The 22,680-nt window shown below is 35.1% G+C and overlaps 1 protein-coding gene across 4 annotated transcripts in view; it reads left to right on the top strand.

Moving 5' to 3' along the window:
- The window catches only part of USP9X (ubiquitin specific peptidase 9 X-linked), a 101,882-nt gene that overhangs the window by 36,537 nt on the left and 42,665 nt on the right, over nt 1-22,680 (top strand). For all 4 annotated transcript variants that reach the window (XM_080575479.1, XM_080575477.1, XM_080575480.1 and 1 more), the window contains exons 8-16: nt 116-367; nt 443-581; nt 2,180-2,332; nt 6,838-6,942; nt 8,374-8,580; nt 9,155-9,291; nt 14,157-14,290; nt 20,268-20,355; nt 21,651-21,993. In XM_080575479.1, the coding sequence (XP_080431605.1) occupies nt 116-367; nt 443-581; nt 2,180-2,332; nt 6,838-6,942; nt 8,374-8,580; nt 9,155-9,291; nt 14,157-14,290; nt 20,268-20,355; nt 21,651-21,993 (1,558 nt within the window). The remainder of the gene's footprint in view (nt 1-115; nt 368-442; nt 582-2,179; nt 2,333-6,837; nt 6,943-8,373; nt 8,581-9,154; nt 9,292-14,156; nt 14,291-20,267; nt 20,356-21,650; nt 21,994-22,680) is intronic.

Genomic DNA, 22,680 nt, shown 5'->3' with positions numbered 1-22,680 from the left:
TGTTTCATGTGCTTGTAAATAGACTTAAATTTCTAGAATAAATTGCTCCTTACTGTCTTAATATTACACAACTATGGGTTATGACACTTTGTTCACTTTTTTTCTTTCTCTTTAGGCCATTTGGACAATGTTATGAATTTCTAACATTACATACAGTGAAGAAATATTTCCTTCCAATTATAGAAATGGTTCCACAATTTTTAGAAAATTTAACAGATGATGAACTGAAAAAAGAAGCAAAGAATGAAGCCAAAAATGATGCTCTGTCAATGATAATCAAATCTCTAAAGAACTTAGCTTCAAGAGTTCCAGGACAAGAAGAAACTGTAAAAAACTTAGAAATATTTAGGTTAAAAATGATACTTAGGTAAGATGCTATTCCTAATATGATATGATCCATCAATATTTATTTCACACTTCTTACATTTAATTTCTCTTACAGGTTGTTACAAATTTCTTCTTTCAATGGTAAAATGAACGCACTAAATGAAGTTAACAAAGTAATAACCAGTGTGTCGTATTATACCCATCGGCATGGTAATCCTGAAGAGGAAGAATGGCTTACAGCTGAAAGAATGGCAGTAAGTTCTCCTCTTCATCATAATTCATTCAATAGGTTGTCTTCCTTCTTATCACTTAAATTGTAGAAGGAGGTATATACGATGTATCCTGCACAGTACTCGTTTTCATATGTAATGTTGTAAACAGTAGGTATTACATCATAGTAATGTCATTTTAATAGTAATCTTTCAGTGAAAAATTGCTGTATTTGTTTCAAAGCTTCCATTAAGAAATATTTTCAGTGCTGCTAAAAACGTGCTCTAAAAAGGGATCCTCAAATAGCACGTTTTTTATACAGGGTTTAAAAAGGAAAAAAAAAATAGATGAAACAGGTGTTATTTATTTGAAACGTAAGTGACACAGTACCTAAAAATTGAATGTTCGTTTAAATGAGGGTGTAGTCCACTTTTTATACTTCAAATTATTTTCTTCTAATGAGAATTCCGAATGATTACACTGCTTTCCACCGTTCAGAAGCAGAAGTGTGTAGAAAAGTAAAATGTTCATCTGTATTCTTCGGTACAGAAAGTTCTAGACATCACATTTTGTGATTTTATTTAACGTTCACAAACTTTGGATACTGTTCTACGCTTGAAAGCATATGTGGCTAACAAATAACGTGAGCATATATAAAGTTAAAGCAATTTTGCTCTTTTCTCTTGATCTTTGCAGAACTTAATTTTGTTGTTTTTGCACTATTCTGCCTCAGCATTGTAACTAGCTAATGGTTTATAATCTGCAGGACTGCTGGCAAAATGAAGTTGTTGCTAAGTTTGACCTTTTCAAGCAATAGGGAGAAATAGCTCTCTTTTCTTATGCACTCTTTATAGTTTGGCATCTCAGACAAGACCTCTGTTTTTAAATGAAAATATCTAGGTTTATGTATTTTGCAAGACTAGATTGAACGTTTTAAGTCTGTGATCACGGACACTGCATTGGACAGTTTGCTGTATATGTTTTTCTTTTGTGATGCTCAAAGTGCACACTGCTTTGTTTCAGTTGGAACAAAAAAATAAGTGTATGAAGCTATTTTCAGTCAATGACACCACTGAAAAAAGTTGTATATACTTAAATACTGCTTGAATATTTGCCTCTAATTCAATTAGAAGCATAAAAATAATGCAAGTGGAAATACATAAATAATTAACCTTTTTACACATCAGTTTTTGCTTATGCTCTTCTTGTGCCCTATACTGTAGGGCATACCAGTAAAACTAGAAGTGTCTTAAAATGGTTTTGATATTTAATGATTTTGAATTAGAAAAGTTTCGTTCCTTGAATAGAAGACTTAACTGTTCTTCTCATCGGCTTTTTGTTTGAGTTTGTCTGAACTTTTTTTATGCTTAGAGTTCATGATTTTAATATGCCAGGAAAAAATATTTTCCTTAAGGTATCACAATGACTGGCACATTGGATTATTTAAAACACTGATATTTTTAAAAGAGGAAAGTAAAGACAAAATACCTTCCTCTTGTTCTCAATCTTTCTGGCTTCTCCCAGTTAGAATATTGTATATAAAAACAGTCCTTAACAGTCTGATTTATTTTTTTTATTTGCTTAAATATTATTGATAGCACTTCAGTAATTTGAGATGGCACTACTTTCTTTTTATATTCAGGAATGGATCCAGCAGAATAATATTTTATCGATTGTGTTGAGAGATAGTCTTCATCAACCTCAGTATGTGGAGAAATTAGAGAAGATTCTTCGTTTTGTCATCAAAGAGAAAGCCCTCACTTTGCAGGATCTTGACAACATTTGGGCTGCACAGGTAAAGAATTAAGCTGCTAGTCTGCTTCTGAGCAGGAAGGAGCTTATTCTATGTCATGTACTGAGAAGAGGAAGACTTGTGCTTCTTATGATTGGTATTAGACAAAGCTGAAGAAAAATCTGAAACCAAGTGGCGGTCTTTTTCAGGATTCTGTGTCTGAGAATTGTCTTCTCAAATGTGGTCAGTAAAGGAGGTTAAATACCTATGTATGCAAAGTCTTAAAGAACAGCATCCCATGGGAATCTGCTTTTAAGGGCTTAAGCGTCCACAAGAGCTGATTACTTTTCAAGAACCACCTTATAAAAGCACAGGAGCAAGCAATTCCGGTGTATCATAAGTCAAGTAAGCCAGGTGGGAGACCAGCTTGGCTGAACGGGGACTTCCTTTTGGAACTCAAGCAGTGAAAAAAAACATACGATCTCTCTAAGGTCACACAGGAAGATTACAGAGCTGCAGCTTGCATTTACAGAAAAAAACAAAGACCAAAACTCAACTAGAGTTAAAGCTATCCAGTGATGTTTCAGATAACAAGCAAAGCTTTTTAAAAGTATGTTAATATCAAGAGGAGGTCTAAGGAAAATACTGGACCATTACTGGATGGTGCTGGTCACTCTGTGTAGGTGCAGCCCCACCTGGAGTGTTCTGTGTAGTTCTGGGCTCAACAACTTAAACAACTTAAATGTTAAGATACTTGACTGTGTCCAGGGGAGGACAACAAAACTGGTAAAAGGGCTGGAAGGCATGTCCTGTGAGGAGAGGCTAAGGACACTGGGTTTGATAAGCTTGGAGAAAAGGAGGTTATGGGGTAACCTCGTTGATCTCCACAATGTTGTGATTAGAGGAAATGGAGAGGGAGGTGCTCATCTTTTCTCCTTGGTATCTAAGTGACAGGTTGCATGGGAATGGGGCAAAGGTACATCAGGGGAGGTTCAGACTAGACATTAGGAAAAGCTTTCTTACTGTGAGAGTGGTCAAATGTTGGAACCTGCTGCCTAGTGAGGTGGTTGATGCCCCATGCTTGTCCGTGTTTGAGGCATTTGGATAAGGCCCTTAATGATATGTTTTAACTTTGGGTCAGCCCCGAAATACTCTGACAGTTGGACTCGGTCTTTGTAGGTCTGCTTCAGCTAAAACTATTTTATTCTATGATTTAACTTTATTCTATGATCCAACATTATGGTTGGTAAGTCTTCAGGAAACCCCAAAGTTGAGGAAAGTCTGAATTATGAAAAATCTAATAATTATGATTTAATGTTTTAAAATACAGTAAAAATATATATTGTTATTCTCTAAATTCAGTACAGTTTCTCATCACTTTTTTTTTTTTAACTCACTACAATTCTTTTCCTGAGCAGGGAGCTATTAAAAAGGCTTACAATAGCGACTGTTCTGGAAGTTGTTTAACAGCAAATGCTTTCGTTTGTAAGTTTTTGAATATTCACTTGATTACTTAAATGATCAGTGAGACTGGGCTACCTAGTTACGGGCTGCATGAGTTTAGATCACACAAAGGGCAGTTGAAGAGACATAATGATTATTAAATATTGAGTATACAGAAAATGAAGGGTAGTTTTAGGATAGAAATAAGCATGAGGGCACATATCCTTGTTCATAAATAATTGGTAGTAAAACTGTTAATGTAATTGTACAAGCCCTTAGGTCAGTTAAAGTGTGGGAAGGCTAAATCTTGTTTTCAAGATAGAGGGCTAATACAGCAATTGGGTACTACTGTACCCCTTGTTAGTATGTGTTTGCAATCTTCTGAACTGTAACAGGTTGACTTAAACAGATTTATATAGGTATCCCTATTCAGGCACCCCTTGTTCAGGTTTGTTTAAAGCACTTGGGACTGCAGGCAGTGTAGTGGAGGCTTGACTTGAGATCTCTGATGTTTCAGCTTCATAATCTCTAGACTTCAGTTCCAGCATGATAGTAACTACACAGGCTGAAACTCAAGACAATGTTTTTTTCCTAGTTATCCTCAAATCCCATGTAGAAAACTACATCTCGTAACTTAAAGCAATCATGGATCACTTGAATTAAGGTGATCATACTGTTTGTTTTCAGCTTGTCTGTAGAGCTTTCCAGACTGTCTTTGTAAGAAATCTGGGCAGTGGGGAAAGGTTTAGAAAAGTAATTATGCTACTTGTAGGCTTGTATTAGCTATCACCTTCTATAGGAAGCCTCACCTTCTATAGGAAAAAGTGACCAAAATTTGGGCGGGGGGGGGAATCTTCCAGGCAGTTAAGTATATTACTCAGAGGCCCTGAAAACAGGGATGTGTGGATAAGTTAGTTTAAGCCATACTTCTACTGTTCCAGAAATGCATGAACAAGTTGTGCAACCCCTAAAAGATACGGATAGCCCACCGCAACAGTTACAAAATCAGTTTGGGAATAAATCTTCCATGCTTTCAAATACCTGCTTTACTCTGTTCACTTTTTTTTTCTTGCTTTCAGTTAGATTGTTGCCATGGTGCACTTGCAGGTTTGTTTTGCATTTTTGTGTTTGTTTTTTTTTCCACTGAAAATTGGATTCAGTAGGCCTTACTCAGGTAGATGTTTTCACCGTGGCTTTGGCCATGAAATTAAAACAGACTTAAATTAAAAAAAAAAAAAAAGGTAAGAATACCAAAGTCTGCTAATATAGAATATTATTTTTCCATATTCACTACTCAGCATGTTTAGTAGTTTTTAGAAGTTCTTATTAAATGATTGCCTCTAAGAGCAGCTGGAGCATGAAATTTCGGTAGCGGGAGTTGATTTACTGTGTAGCTTTATGTAACAGGCAGGCTATTTTAGCTCTGACTCAGTGCAGTACTGATGTGGTTTTGCTTTCAGACTGGAGCCATTATGTTTTTGCCTGGGTTTAGAGGGTGAGCATGCACAGATTTACAGTTAATGATACAGAATCTCAATATACAACTAGAATAAAAATAAGTAGTCCATGAGAAGTAATAAAAATATGCTACTTTTGGCTTTAGAAGGCAACATAAGCTTTAAGTTTTACTGATCTTACAAAGACAGCATTTACAAAATAAAAGTATGTTTGATTCAAGGAATAACGTTGAAGACTCTAAAGGCAAGAATTAAGTTGCAACCTGTTGAGTTACAGGTATTCATCCAGATGGACAGGAAATAAAATTGCAGAGATTAGTGTTGGGATTTTATTACTTACATTCTAGAGCATTTAACTAGGACTCTAAATGGGCTTCCCTGTTTCCATACAGTAAGCTTACAGTTCACACACTAGGTTTTGTATCTCCTCATGCTGTGTTATACAGCTCCAGTACATGCTTCTCCTTTCATATGTTACACTAGAGATGGTCTTTCTGTCCTGTATGCTCTCAGTTTTTCTTTCTATCCAGAAAATGGACTACTAAGAGAATAAAAGGAGGAGATATTTTGCAAAATTGAGTGGTATAACTGGTTCAGTAATTCCTTCTCTCATAATTTGACTGATAACATGAAAATGAATGTTGCTACTTTTTTTTTTTTTTAAGTAAATTTAGGGCCCACAATTAAGAATTCTACAGCACAGCATATTAGGGGCTGTTTTTGTTGTTTTTAAGTGAACTACTGATGCAAGCTTTTAGAAGGAAATGATTTCCAAAACTGCTCAAGCATGTATTTTTAATACTCTAAAAGATTAATTACATCAGAGATTTTTTTCTCTCTTGCATATTTTATTCTACACTTGGGGGAAATTTTTCTATAGTAGACTAGCTACTGATACATATAGTCCAAAACTGTTGTTTTTCATGAGTGCAGATTTAAAGTACGGGATGTGCTATCCTGCTGGGAATTATAAGAAGGAAACGTTCTTCTCACCCAGAGTCAAAATTCAGTTAGCTGTTTTTACTGTGTTGTCTTGGTCCTTAAATGTCAAAATTGTGATATATGCCAAACTCTAATTTAAAATATTATCTAGTATATAACTCAAGACTTTGCCATTAGTTGTTTGGTTGATGGATTTTATAAGGTTATAAGCTGCTGTTGGCTAACAAGTCATTCGTGAATCTGCTAGCACAAAAGAAATATTTCAGCCTAAGAAATTACGTGTAAATATGTGAAAATACTAAAAATTGTCTTGCAGCTTAAATGAAATTCAGTGAAATTCACTGAAGAAGGGGATTTTGAGTCCTTAAAAAAAAAAAAAAAGAGAAAATACTGATTTGTAAATTTAAATGCTGGTGTAGACTACATTTTACCATCCTAGTATGATATAAAAATAAATATTGTGACAGCAGCATTCATAATTCTAAACAAATACTTGTGTACATGCACAATGCACTCACTTTTTGAATAGTTACACATACAAGACAAACTTAAATAATATGATTTCCCAGTGAAATGGATACTAGTTTGACGCTGCTCCCACAATATCAGCTATTCTTGCTGAGCACTTCAGACAGCCTTCTTGTAAAACCAATAGAGGATGTCTTGGTACTTGAGTTAATATTGATTGTTACAAACGTTGGTCAATTCTTTTTGTCTTCTTGACAGGCAGGAAAACATGAAGCCATTGTAAAGAATGTACATGACCTCCTTGCAAAATTAGCTTGGGATTTCTCTCCTGAACAGCTTGATCATCTGTTCGATTGTTTTAAGGTAATTATGCATGTTTTGACTGTACTCAGGAAACGGATTGTGAAGTTGGCTACAGATTTGTGACTCTTTTAACATGTACTTTACGTGGGCAGTTTTCTTGTGTTAAAAGACTTTCCTGTATATAGCAACAATTTGTAATGTGTACTATTAAAACTAGATAGATCGTGTTATACTTCATTGAGCATCCACTGTGAGTTTTGTTTACTTCCTGTCTAAAGCAGAGGCTCATTATCCTAGATTAATTGATGATCACTTCTGGATAATGCACATATGTTGAGGACTGTAGGATTGCTAAATGTCACTTCAATGCTATGCATATTGACCTTTTCAAATAAATTACTTACCTTTAATACCTTATTGTGTCTATTCTAAATTATTAATTGTTGGTGGTTTGATAAATAATGTTTTTCTCTTAGTGTTAGAGTACCTTTCATGAAATTTACCAGTTATTGCTACTTACCATCTTCAAGTAGAGGAGGAGGTGAAGGACTCCTTTCCCCACTTCATCTTTATCATGTAATAATTTTGCCCTGGTTAACATACACATAGGAGGAAACAGGAAGATAAAGTAAAATGTTTATAAACATAGAATGATTTGATTGTAGCCATTACACAAAACAACTTGTTTCTGAAAGATTGTGTTATTCACTGGCTTTTTATGTATGCTAACATTTACATTTTTAGCTTCTAGTAGTAGTCATATGGACTGTTCTCCTGTTGCACTTTCAGGAGGTGAGAAAATGCAAGCGAGCTTTGTAGACTCAGTTTTCTGTTTTTAGATAAATGCCTGACAGTAACATTTTGGCTTGCATGCAATTTGTGCTCCAATTAATGGGTGACTTCTGATTTGGTAAATATGAGCTGAATCCTCCGTAATTTAGATATTGACTTAAATGCTCAGAAGTTCTATGGGTAAGCCGTCATGTCTGACTCTGAGAGATGGATATGAAGCAATGTTATATTGATAACTCACTCAGAAAAAAGGTTAACTTGATAGAGAGAACATTTGTTTCTGTCAGATTCAGAGGCACCAGGAATACTGAATTTTTACTCATTTAGCGATTGTAAGTTAATCAGGAGTGTTTAAGTATAAGCACAGGAGTTTTGAGAGAGCATTTGTAAGAAACAGCTGAGTCCAGTCTGTTTTGACTACTCGTGAACTGGTCGGTGTTGTTAACTTTTACAAACATATCTGTGGTGTTTATTTAAAGATCCTTAAAAATTAAGTCTCAAAGTTAAATACATTTAAACTGTAAATGCTAGAACTGTTCAGTTTTGACTTAGGTATTGCTATAATGTGGTATTTTTAATGAAAAAATGTGAATACTATTTTTTGTGAATACTATATTTTTGCATCAATTTAATGGTTCATGCTATAGCATGTGAGATTGGAAAAGTGTAACTTTCATATTGAATAAAATCTTTCTTTAGGCAAGTTGGACAAATGCAAGCAAGAAACAACGTGAGAAGCTACTTGAGTTAATCCGTCGTCTTGCAGAGGATGACAAGGATGGTGTGATGGCACACAAAGTGCTGAACCTTTTATGGAATTTGGCTCATAGCGATGATGTACCAGTTGATATCATGGACCAGGCTCTTAGTGCTCATATTAAAATCTTAGATTACAGCTGTTCACAGGTGTGTAATCTGGTATGATTCTGTTGTGAAATCAGTCACTAAAAGTTTCACTCTCCAACACCCCCTCCCCACCCCCCCCACCCCCCCCCAAAAAAAAATAATTAAGGGTGATGGTAATATAGCAAATGTCAGCCAAAATATTTAATTCGTCGTGCTTCAAAATTAATCTATTATCCACCTTTACAGCCATTGGCAGGTTTTGTTTCATAGTTGAGAAACTGCTCCTCATTGTTTCTTGATATTTTATAGCAGTTTAGTCTGACCAATGGGTAGAAATAATTGAAAGGAGAAAAAGCAAATGAGTTTAAGACTAATGATCTTATCTAGCTATATTTTTTTTCTTAAATATGTACTGAATTCTTCAGTGGTTGTTGCAGGCAGAGTTTGTATCATACTGATAGCTTCTGCTAGGATGCAGTGCTGTTCAGATAATCTTACGAATGTATGCTTCAGAACTAAGTTGGTCTAGTAGTTGTGTGGCTTTGTGTGTTCTGTTATGTTGTGGAAGCAAATAAAGTAGGGGAATGATTATTGTTTCTAAAATATACTTGATTGTAAACACTTGTTCTTTAAGGATCGAGATACACAAAAGATCCAGTGGATAGATCGTTTTATAGAAGAGCTTCGCACAAATGACAAATGGGTCATTCCTGCACTGAAACAAATTAGAGAAATTTGCAGTTTGTTTGGTGAAGCACCACAGAATATGAGGTAAGAATGGAATGCAAATACAGTGTCTCTTATAAGTTGAGAGGGTTGGAATGAAGCAATTTCTTGCCTTTTTTTATTTTAAACGAGAGGCAGGGAGACCTTAGTTAAATCTTTACCTGTGTTTGAAGATGCTCTTTAGTGTTTTAACGTGTATAGACAGCATCTAAAAATTAAAACACAGTGTTTTGTAAAAGAGCATTAATGTGAACTCTTTTTCTGAAACATGCTTTTACTCATTTTTAGAAGAATAGTAGTCTGATTTGCAGAGAATCTGGGTTTGTTTTCTGTTATGTATGGACTTTAGTGCTTAACAGTAAAATTAGCTTACAAGGTATAAATAAGATATGTTATCTTTTGTGTAATTAAAAATATATATATGAAAATCCAAAACAGGACTTGTTAAAATCTAGAAACTTGATTTCATTAACATACTTTCTCACTACAGAAATTGTTTGCCAAAAAAATTTTGTATCCACATGAGAAGTTTTACAAACTTCAGGAAAAAGTTGTTAATTTATCAGTGCTATATAATTGCTTTGTTTTCATTCTTTGTATTCAAATCAATATTGCTGTTAGTCTGCTTGCAAGATCAAGGCAGGGAAAGTTGAAGAAAACAAGCCTTCAGTTTACGCAACACTACCTTCTTACTGTACTGGTTTAAGGAGCTGTGATATTGCGTTCCTGGCTCTTGGAGGCTTCTTTATTCATTTAGTTTGCAACCGATTTCTCAGTTTTCATGCCACTTTAATCCATTACAATTTTTCATTAATGATTTATTGAGTTTTTTGCAGCAAGGTCACAAAGATACTAACTTATTAGCACATATGTCTGTTTTCTGTGTCTTAGTTCTTAACCTTTTACAGGCTCTAAGATCTAGGGGAATGTAGCTACCTGGTTACTTTTGGTACTTGTTCAAGTTGGACGCTTATTAGCATAGTGCCGGAACAAAAAAGTTTTGCTTTCAATTCTTGAAGCAGAGCTCATTCAAGGCACTGATTGGGTTTCTGCTCTGAACTAATCTTGGAAGGAACCTAACTTTTCTTTTGACTATAGAAATTTAGTTTTGCTCTAAGGCAAGCATATGTACAGTTGGATGGCTTGAATCTCTCTCCCTATTTTTGGTCAGATTGTCTCTTCCATTTGTCAAACTCCACTGAAGTCTGCATTGCAGTATGTGGTAATACATCAGTTTTATGCAGAATTTGAAAACATGTGAAGTAGGAAAGAAAACTTTGGATTAAAGGTTTTACTCAGGGGACTCTCCTGTGAAGAAGCCTTTATTAGGTAGATGCATTTGAGGGAGTTCTTTAATCAGAAATTATTGCACAGGTGACTGGGACACCATAGTGAGTTAAAACATGATTTTGAAGTAATTAGTGACTTTCCAGTCCTCTGAGCTTCCAGATAATTTGTAATATTGATACAGTTGGGAAACTGTAATGCATGCATCTAACACATACCGACTTAAATCTGTACTGTCCTTCAAGAATTTGGGTTGAAAATAGGTTGAAACAGTTGTTCATTGTGACAGTTGTCTCAAAACATCACACAGAGCTTTCTGTGTGTGACGTTAATTCCATAATTGTTATACTACTCTTTTTGGGTGTTTAAATTCATTTGCAATTATAAGTTTAGTCCAGAACGAGTAAGGCTGTTGATGTTTGGCAAACATAAGTATAAATTACGTTATGTCATTAGCACTGTAGGGATTCTTTTGGGGAGGAGGATCTAATTGTTGACAGTTATTCCTGAAGTTGAGCAAAGTGACAAATAGGTTATATAGTTGCTTTGGCAACATTTAACTTCTTAACTACAGGGAAACACTATATGTTTTGGGAGTTTAGTTTAACCAGAATTGCAATAGCATTAGAAAGTAATTCTTGGATGGGTGCAAGGATACCAGTTAATGTTAAGAAATAGTCAACTTCGTTACTCAAGGATTCTTAGGGTACAGAAAATTATTCATTTTTCTGTGTTGAAAGGGAGAATGTCTCCTGTAGACCACTCTCAAGTGCTTAGGTTTGACCTGTGTCTACCCTAGCAGTACAAGGTTGGTCTCCAAAATTGCTTGCCTAGAAGAATTAATTGAACATTGATAGGACCTTCTGTAAGAGTTTGAATTTTGTAACTGCTTTAAGACAATGATGAACTTAGTCTCAAGTCACTTTTTTTTTTTTTTAACCTAAAAGAAGAATTTGCTGGTTTATGACTCTGGACCTTTAATGTCTGCTTTTAATGGTAGATAGCATTTACTGGCTTAATAGATGATCTCTCGACTTTGAAAGCTGAGTCATATGCAGTATTATGTGAGGCAAGTTATATGCACAGATAAATAATCTTACCGTTTTTTTGAAAATTACATTTAAATTAAGTTGGTTGGGACTTCGGCTTTGTCACTGCAAATATTTTTTGAAGAAAATAAATACAGTCTAATTACTGTATGTTCTTCTTAGCATTTCTAAAGTACTTGGACATTCATTTCAAAATGATACCTTCTCTTCCTGTACGTTGGCTTTTGATATCCATTTAGCAGAAGAGTAATGGAAAGATAAGTTTTTCTCTTAACATCCATTTTTCATGTTTCTCAGTTAATTAGTAAAGCAGTATATTATAATGGAAACATAATCAATTAACCCAACCTTAGAGGCTTATGGGATAATTTTGTAGTTTTATGTGGAGTTTGCTTTAACTGTAGAAAGCAAACTTGAAAAGTCTTGTCAAATTATCTTTTTCTTCTGTGCATATGTACAGTCATCTTGCCTTTGACTCCATCCTAGCAGATGATTAAAATAACAGTTTACATGTTGCTCACAAATACTATACAACAACTCCTAGCTCATAACTCTAGTTCTTAAAATTATCAGCTTTTTGAACTGGTTGCTAACCCAGGTGAATCCACGTGTCCAAATTGTCCGTTTGTGCATGTGATTGAGGGGTGTGAGGGGCAAAATGTAAAGTGTATCTTGGAAGATTTACTTAGTCTTCTGCAGATAAAGTTTCCCTTTGTTGTATTTGGTGAGATTGATACAAATGCCTAATATTATGAGTGTATGAACCAAGCTATTGGCATCTAGATCCAACAAAATACACCTTGCTTATGCTTGTTCCCTTAAGTGTTTCACCATCTGTATTTCCTAAATCATCAATGTTCTTATTTAATGTTACCTTTTGTCAATACATCCTTCTATCTAGAGCTAGTGTCTCAGGTAGCCACTAAAACAGACACGCAATGTTTTGTTGTTTTTACTTCTACCTTATGCTGAGCCAGGGGGTTGACAGGGCTGGAATGAAGTGTACTTGGAAAGTTTCTTATGGTGAAAACAAAGGACATTCTTTCTGTATATTTGAAGTCCTGTGTGTTTTCTGGCTTCATGCTTCTATGTGTTTCGTTTTCTGTACTGCAGACTTCGTTTTTTGTTTTTTTTTTTTTTTTTTTTTTAACACAATTTGTGCTTTAAATGCCTTTTCCAAGCTGTTCTGGAAAACTGCATATTATGAAACAGTCTTTTGAAGATGTCTCTGCTCAGTAGGCCATATTCTGTTGGTAGCAGATAACAAAATTACTGGATATCTGGGAAGAAAGTTGATGGCTTCTGTCTTTTAAACCCAAATTGACAGTGATCTTTGTTCTGATGAATCAATTGAGCTGTTGTCATTACATCTACAGTGCAGTGTGGTTATCATCTGCAAGGTCATTAGCAGCTGATTATGGAACTAGGATTTCTTGCCTCCCCTACTGTTCTCACAAGGTGTGGTGATACTGTCAAGTGTTGTAGCTCATGTGGTACCGAGACCAGGTTTCCCAGGAAGGATAAGAGTTCCTACCAGCAATCTAGTCAGCTAGCTCTGGAGTGTACTCTGAGAGTTGGAGGAAGGGAGAACAGTTCTGAAATCTCATTTATATTTCTTCTGGGCAGGCTATTGGGAACAGCAGAGAGGCAGTACAACAAATAGCTCCTTTTTCCCCCTCTTTCTCTTGGAAGAGCCATGCAAATTTGCATTGGTTATGCAGCCAAGACGTGAGTGCCGTGCTATAGAGGGGTTGAAGCATTTTAAGGTTATTCTGTAGGGGCGATTAGTAGTCCCACGTTCTAGAATTTGATATCTCTCATGGCGTGTGGGTGTTGTGCTCAAGCTATGTATTTGCTCTTGCAGTTTACTTTTGCAAACTAAATATGACTAATATCCTTTAAGAGTAGCATTTTGGTGAGATTTTTTATAGTAGACATAAATTATCATTTAATTATTTATTTGTGGTGTTTCTTCTTTTTAACTTCTGTTTTTTTCTTACACTGTATGTTGCATGTAACTGCTTTTTTGTCTGCACCAACTTTTTTTAGATACTGTTAGGGAAGGAAAAAGGTAATGTAGAGCTGTGTAGTTTTTTGAAGTATTGAAAAAACACAAGACAGCTTTCATTCCGAAAATTGATAGTTTTAGTTTATTTTAATATTAAATTAAGAAAATAATATCGGATGTGGAGGAAACTGTGGTTATGCATATTGTAGCTATACTACAGCCGAGAGTCTCCATCTTTACTGTGCGGTTTGCAGGCAGGTATTTCTATTCCTGACTTGCTGTAGATATTCTGCCTCCGGCATACTTAACTGCTCAGATTGCTTCAATACTTTTCATACGTACTACAACTGTATAATCCTCATTATGTAGCTGCTTTTAATAACTGGTAAAAACTATTGGTGCATCAGAAGAAAAAAATAAAAGCATTGTCAGAGACCTAGTATGCTTTTTATTTTAGATCTTTTAGCAAAGTTTAGAACTTGCATTGAAGACATTAGTTTCTTAAATTGGACTGTTAGGTGCAAGACTTCTCTGCTTTTCTTACAACACTTATATTTTAATTTCAGTCAAACTCAACGAAGTCCCCATGTGTTTTACCGACATGACTTAATCAATCAACTTCAGCACAATCATGCCCTAGTTACATTGGTTGCAGAAAATCTCTCTGCCTATATGGAAAGCATGAGGCAGTATGCTAAAGGTAAGTTATTAAATAAAGATTGGCCTCATAAATAGTGTGTAAAAACTCCAGTTGAAAATGGAGTTGAAAGCCAATTCTCATAATGAAATAACTGTTATTGTTTGTTCACTCAATTTTAGAGCATTTGTGGGTTTGATAGCCTTCGTGGTGTCAGACTGGGCAAGAAAAGCTTAAAATGCAAATGGTTTGTTGGTTCATGATTGAAAACATGGTGGTCTACAGCACAATATGGGGAAGTGACTGCACTTGTTTATCTGTGGGTTGATAAGCATCATCTTGCCCTACTTAGATTAGGGTGGTGGTTTTTGTGGAAAGTCCTAATAATAATCTTGGATATTGTCCCACTCCTAGTTTCGAATTTTTGTAGGGTCCTTTGAGAAGTGTTTTAATCAATTCTGTTTGAAGCCATTGTTTGGAAATTGTCAGGGAGAAGGACTTAAGACCACAGTGGTACCATTTTATTTTATTTTTACCATGCAGTTCTGTTTCTGTTTAGCTGCTTTCTCACTGTGTTTGTTACCAGCAATACTTTGGCAGCATATTGTGTTAGTATTTATAAATTTCAGTTTAAACTCAGCCCTGCACTGATGAGTTTACATTCTTATCCTTGAAGGAAGCTGGCTTTCTAGCTGCTGAAGGAGGAGTAGGGAATTGAAGGAGAATGTTGGACAATGACTGTCCCTGTAACACTGGACCAGCAGTACTCTATGTATTGAACTAAGCCAGCAAAACTGAGAGGAGTAAATTTACCCCCACACATGTACTTTATTGACTGCAACCAGGGACCATTCTACCCTATGCATACATATGCGTACCCTACATAGCATCCTACCAACCTGTTAGTTACATCTCAAAAATGGTACTACAATATGTAGGAATTCAATTCTGACTGTTTGGAGAGAACAGGATATGTGCATTTTGTAAAGTCTGTCTGTGTGGGGTTGTGTCTTCCTATGCTTAGGTAAGTTGCCTATAAACCTTTAATTCTGTAATTATTTTAATCTTGGAGTGCTTGATACAGATACCTAAAATGTTCTATTAAAACAAGATTTCAAAATGGTGCAATGTGAAAATGGTAGTTTCATCCTGGTGTAGGTTAATGAGTACTACATTTAAGCTAAATCTGCATACCGTAGCTATATTTTTTTTATTCAGAGGTACATGGGAGAGTTTACCCTAATCTAAGTGTTTTCATTAATGATAACATTGTACTAATTAATATTAAAATGGTACTAGATGGTTTGTTGTGTTCTCAAGCAATAGTGTCTTAAGTTTAGTCTTGCCTGGGAAGGTAGAATAGTGTGTGTTTTACTTCATGTAACTTCTATAAGCTATTGGAGTGCTGTTTAACTTTGCAAAAGTGATGCAAAAACACAATTCCATTTATAGTGAGCTTTGCATTTTAACTCTATGGATAGCTCTCTTTTTCTTGGACTTTGGCCAGTGATGAAAATCTGGGGTTTGGCCTCAAGGTTTTGAAGGAAACATAATCAGCAACTATATTCTAATGCATTTGTGTTTGTACAAAAATAGCCTACACATGCTATTCATATATGAACTGTTATTCATTAATTTAAATTAATTTTTAACTCAGAAGCCAAAAAGTCATTTTTGCGAATATTTACCTATCAAATTGTCAATGACTTTAGCCCAAAAGTTAGGCTAATGTCTTGCATGTTTTTTTTTCTTAAGCAAAAAACTGCATCCCATTCCCCTATTCTTTCCAGCTCCCCCTACACACGCACGCACAATGACTCAATAAAGCAGTAATACAAACATTTTTGGCACAGTAGAAATTAAAAATTTGCAAAGAGGATAACTTTAATCTACTCAGTGATTAAATTGTGCTTTCTTGAAATGAAGCTGCTTCAAAATTTCTTCCCATTTGTATAAGAGTGCAAAAACAAAGGAACACTAGTGCAGCTTTTTTTTTTCTTCCTGGATACTTTGTCTGCCCTTAATTATGTATTACACCATCTACTAATCTTCTAGTTACTATACTGAGACAGTATTACACAATTCCTACCTATACAACTTCAGGTTTTGTAGAATAAGTAGAGCAGAATACAGAGAAAACAGCATCAAGTTTGCACTCATCCCAGTATTTCCACGCCTTTCTGGAGGAGGAGAGAAGATAACGGGGGAGGGACGGGAATGAATGAAAGGAGAAGGAAGTTTATCATGATTGTACAGACAGATGGTAAGAACTGGACAGCTGTAGAATCAAACCAAGTTGGTGAAAGTGAATGAGATGGGGAGAAGATTAAAGGCAAAAACCCAGACAGCCCAGGACAGAGAAATGTCATATTAAAAAAAAAAAAAAAAAAAGTTCTGTTGCCCATAGATCTTTTTGATTAACTCCAAAATCACTATGTATTTTGTGATTTTTTTGTTTTGAACTTGCAATATTTTTATTTTCTGAAGGAAAAGGCTCCTATAACTGTATTCTGTGAAGAAGTGAACAGATGATTCTATTCTGTTATTCATTAGTATGTCATGGGATAGCGGAATTGAGTACACCCTCAGTAAGTTCATGGATAACACCAAGCTGAGCAGTGCAGTTGATAAGATAGTAAGGAATGCCATCCAGGGGGACCTGGATAGGCTTTAGAAGTGGGCCCACGTGAACCTCATCAAGTTCAGCAAGGCCAAGCGCAAGGACTTGCACCTGGGACAGGGCAACCCCTGCTCTCCATACAGACTGGGAGGTGATTCTTCGATTGAGGGAGGAGTGTAGGTAGCAGTAAGACAAGGGGTAATGGTTTTAAACTGAAGAGGGTAGATTTAGATTAGATGTTAGGAAGAAATTCTTCACTATGAGTGTGGTGAGGTACTGGAACAGGTTGTCCAGAGCAGCTGTGGATGCCCCATCCCTGGAAGTGTTCAAGGTCAGGTTGGATGGGGCTTTGGGCAACCTGCTCTAGTAAGAGGTGTCTTTGCATGTGGCAGGGGGTTGGACTAGGTCATCTTTAAAGGTCCCTTTTAACCCAAAACCATTCTGTGTTTTCTATGATTCTATGGTTTTCTATCATATCCCCTTTTATATTTTCGCCTTTTTAAGGTTAAAGAAGAACCTGATCCATGTTTCAGAATTCTCCTGATTACTGACACTCTCTTTACTTTCTACTGAACTCACTTCCCCCCTATTCTTCAGAGTCCTCTGTGAGATGAGGTGACTGGTATTGCATTGTAATATTGAAAGAGGGTAGTTTTTTTAAAGTAACTATATATTATATTATTTTTATATGTCTGTCCTTATTCTGTCTCCTTTTAATGTAGATATTTTCAGTTCTTCCTTTGCACTGGTTAATAATGTCTTTGTGTGTATTTTAACAATACTGTTCAGATCTTGAGTTGATATAAATGGTAGAGTATCCTTAATTCTAAGTACTTGAAATTTTTGTCCCTAACTTTGCAAACACCAGACTTGACACAGTGTAATTTATTGACTACAGTAGGTTAGATTTTCTTAATTTTACAGTTCTCTTAGGTTTCTTGATTGTTTCTTGATTTCTTTTGCTGTTCAGCTCTCATCATCTTTGCAGATCATGTTTCAGTCCGTTAAGTTCTGGACGTAGTGTAGAAGCCTAAGGTGTAAAGCTTGCCACCTGTATTTTTTTCTCCTTTCTGCTGCTTTTTTGTTTAGTGATAAGTTGTATCTTAGCTCATAGTTCCATCTTTTTGACTGTTGATCAAAAATCTTTTCAAATCTTGAATGGATTGATAGCCAGTTCTCCTTCATCTTCTATTTCCTAATAAAATTAAAAAATCCAGATCTATTAATGTAATTATTTAGAGAGATTTTGCCATATAATCTCCTATATGTGTTTATCACTAATTATACGTAAATTTTCAACCATTTTTTGATCTGTAGTTTCTCTGGTCATTCCTTTGGTTCCTTTATGTACAAAAAAAAATTGAAGGTTATGGTTGGGCTTGCTGTGAGGTGCACAGTGTAGAAAGTGAATGGGAGAGATACAGACAGTAGCTGAGATAGAGAATAGACTGAATTTTTGTAGTTCAGCATTTTTCAGAATTTTTAAGTACTCTTATATTGGCTTTGAACAACTGACTGATCTTTAATAACTTGAATTCTTCTATCACTGCCATTCTTGGTACTTGTGTCTGTGAATTAATCTATATTCACCAAAAAAAAAAAAAAAAAGCCCAGACAGTTGGCCTCCATCCCCAAATAAAAATAAAATAACCACCAAAAAACTACCCGACATTTGAAGGTGACTAGTTACATTTTCTCTGCAATTTACTTACCTGCTGTCATAGTTTCCTCTGCTGGTCCCACAGCTTATTCTTTAAGTTTCCTACATCTAACACTTGCTAATTTTATATACTTTCTTAAGGAATCTCTTTGTAATTGCCCATTTATGCTGACTTCATTAGGATTAAGATTTAAATTTCTGAAGGATTTCTGGTGGCTATGTCTCCACTTTTCTAGAAATTATCAATTAACTATTAGTCTTCTGATTTGCCTTTTATAAAAATTCGTAAGCTAATGTACTTTTAGCCTATTGTATGTAGAGTGCAGTATTTGGGACAATTATTTTCCCTTAATTTTGAAACACTGTTGGTGCACTTCAGTTGTTAGACTTGTATCAAGAAAAGAAATAAATACAATAGGAAATACTGATTTATTTTTCAGTTCTGAAGATCAGTTTTATCATGAGTGGATGCTATCGTGATACAGTCTCCCACAACTGGGTCATCTTAGCTGAAAGTAATCTATATAACTCTTGCAAATAAGTAATACAGTAATAATTAGTTTATAATGGAGCTGTAATGTGACGCATGTCACAATGAAATATTTCCTACTAGTACATGTCAAGTACCAGAGTCCTGCTTATAATAAAAATACATAACAAAGAAGTGTTTCCTGTTGTGAAGAATTCCAAAATGCATCAAGGTCCAATGATGCCTAATTTATTGCTAGCAATCGTTATTTTAATTGCTGAACAAAAGGAATATTTTTCTGAATTTGAATTGATTTAATGGTTTTGAAAATCCTTCCTCTGAAAGAGGTTACTTTCGTATACAGTAGTGTTTCAACAATAAATCCAGATGAGGATCCTCAAGCTCTGGAAATAAAACTAGTTCTTGATGTAGCTGTTTTCTTCTGTTTTCACAAGGAATTAAAGAAGATCATTACAGTAACAAGTTATTTGAGAGACACCTAGATTGTGTCTTTTGGGGGGAGGTGTTAGAAACCAAAACAACGTGTTTGTGTGAAGCAAACAACAGTTTGCTAAACAGTATTATGCATAGATTTGACAAATTATAGATAAAAGTTTGATTTATTGCCTTATTTTTATATTGCACAACATTTGCTGTTTCAAGCTTGTCAGTATTACAGGAGTTAGTTTTTGTACTTGCAAGCTTGCAGTAAGCTTGTCATACACTTTCTTCCTCTCTGTGTTATCATGTATATCGCTACTTAGAAAGGTGTTAAGGAGCTGGAGTTGTGGGTTCCTTTGGAGAGAAAAAACCCTAAAAATGTAAAAACAAGTTATGGAGAAGATGTTCTGTAATGAAATTAGAGCATCCTTAGGAAAAAAAACTGAATAATCTGAGTGATATGCTTGATACGCTTTTATTTTAACTGACTTACTTCCCAAAGAAAATGTGTTTAACTGAGGAAGAATTAATTTGAATAAGTAGAATGAAGTTTCTTGATTATTCTGTAATAGTTTCATTATACTGAATGATGAACACATGTATCTGTACGTAAGTATTCGTTGATGTGATAAGAGCCCTCAGCAATCTTTGCCTATACCCATTTTAATTTAGAATGTAGTATTAACTGTTAGGAGGCTGCTGAAAGTGATTTTCATAATCCTTCCTGAAAATTTATTGTCCCTTGGTATTAATTATATTTTGGCTATCAAGTTTTCAAATACATCCTGTCCTTTACAGTTAGCATGTCTTCTCAGCATGTATTGTCTAATAAAACTTTTCATATTTACAGAGCATGGTGAGTATGATCCACAAACTGTAAGACCAGGAAGCAGATACAGTCATGTGCAAGAAGTACAAGAGCGACTTAATTTCTTACGGTTAGTTTTGACTTGATCTTTTTTTTTCTACTTCTGTAGAAATATCTTAAATACTTGAAAGAAAAAAAGTCATGCTAGCTGCTTTTCTTGTTTAGCTTTAAGCTGTTGTATTAACTTCTTTCAAAACTCAGATGCAAAAATGCACCAAGTGGGTGGGTTTTATTTGTTTTTTTTGTTTGTTTGTTTTTCCAGAAAGTTCCTATGCTAGTATAGGAATAATCAGTTGAAGTTCATTAGCATCTTTGTAATCCATAACTGTGATTCTGCCCTAAGATATCTGTTTTTTTTCTGTCTGTGCGCAGAACCCTACTGACTTGAATACAATATGCATGAGGATACAGCTACACACATATTAGGATAACGTAGCTGAAATTTTGAAATACTCCAAGTAAAGATATGCCCACGTGTCCTTACTTGTAGCACCATGCCAAATCTAAGTCCACGTTCATAAATAGATATGTACTGGTGTCATACACTGATAGTAGGTTGTCAGCCTTAGAAGGAGGTTGGAAAAGATACACACGCAAAAAAAAAATAAAATAACGGGATGACTTTTTAATACTAGCTGTTTGAATAAAATAAAAAAGCAAAGGATCTCTGCTCACGACAGAGCTGCAGTATGTTGATGCTATTCAGGTTCACACTCACAGCTTTTTCTTGCTTGGTTTTAACTTTTTTTAGACTTGTAAAAATATTTTTTAAGAACTTTCATTATCCTTTGTTTTTCTTGAAACATTCTTAGTGTTAACCTTCATAATTAAAGTTTTTAATAGTTCTTTCATAGTAATTTACCACAAGTCAAAAACTTACAACTAGATTTTTTTCTTTTTATTTTTGACTTACACTTCTATTCTATAAAATCAATCCCTTATTTTGTGGTTTTGCTAAAGCATAATTGTGAATGACTGCAGAAGTGATTTAATCTCGTATGTTGTGACCTGACTTCAAAATGAATTGTTTACCTTAGGAGATGTGCATTTATATATATTATGTATACAGTGCTTGGTGTTTTAGTGTAACGCATCTTTTGCCTAATTTTATTTCTTTCTTGTTTGAAATATAATGTTCTGACGGCTGCAAACTTTTACCAGGAAATCCTGGGGCTAACTATGAGAGGACTGATGATGTAAATATAGTTTTCAGGATTGTACTTAGATGATTGTGTGTGTTTGTGGGTGTGTGTATATATACATATATAAAATGCATATTCAACTTTTTGCTTGTATTTCTTGCTGAATTGTAACAGTAGATGTCAACTAGACAGTGCTGTTAATTGTCTCTTTGTTTTGCTCAAGATTTTTATTGAAGGATGGTCAGCTGTGGCTGTGTGCCCCTCAGGCGAAGCAAATATGGAAGTGTTTAGCTGAAAATGCGGTTTATCTTTGTGATCGCGAAGCCTGTTTTAAATGGTATTCCAAACTAATGGGGGATGAACCAGACTTAGACCCTGACATTAATAAGGACTTCTTTGAAAATAATGTGCTTCAGCTGGATCCTTCCCTATTAACAGAAAATGGAATGAAATGTTTTGAACGTTTCTTCAAAGCTGTGAACTGTCGAGAAGGGAAGCTAGTAGCAAAGAGACGAGCCTATATGATGGATGATCTGGAATTAATAGGATTAGACTACCTTTGGAGGGTAAGTTAATGGGAGGAAATAGCTGAAAGGTTAACTATTAAGTCCTTCTCAATCTTCTTCTTTAAATATTTTAAGAATGTGTAATTTATTACTTATAGACTAGAATTACAAAAAGCTTCCTTTTCTATTTAAGTACATAGGCGTTGATTCCGCTGTCTTTCCAGCAGGTAAGTTGGTAGTCTTGCAGACTGGTCTGTGGAGTTGAGAATTTAATGGGAATTTATTTGAAACATCAAGTATATTTATGTGTGCATATGAGAATAAAAATTTGTCTGTATTGTTTAGGAAGAATCATTCGTGGTGTATCGTCTGTAGGTCTTTCTCTCTCCTTGTGTACACACACAATTCATTTTATGGACTTCATAAGCTTACTCATGTTATTCCTTCCAGTATGGTAAACTGGAGTGATTCCAGGTTAGACCAAGTGATGACTGGTTTGATTCTTCTTGTATCCGCAGCCTTTTGCCTAAACATGGTTATAGCTTTTCAATGGAAGCATTATAGCTTCTTTTTAAAAGCATTCTGAAGCTTGCCAAATCCAGTAGTGAAAAACATCAGTATCCAATTTAATACTTTAGTTTTTCAGTCTTTCTAGTTTTGAAGAGCTGCGTAGAACCCACAGTAGCACTCTGTGGCATGGTTGTTGTGACTGTTTTTTCGACAACGTGCTGTGTGTAAAGCAGGAGT

Source organism: Anser brachyrhynchus, assembly GCF_964034855.1.
Source record: "Anser brachyrhynchus genome assembly, chromosome: 1".
Lineage (NCBI taxonomy): Eukaryota > Metazoa > Chordata > Aves > Anseriformes > Anatidae > Anser > Anser brachyrhynchus.
This window is presented reverse-complemented; position numbering and strand designations above follow the sequence as displayed.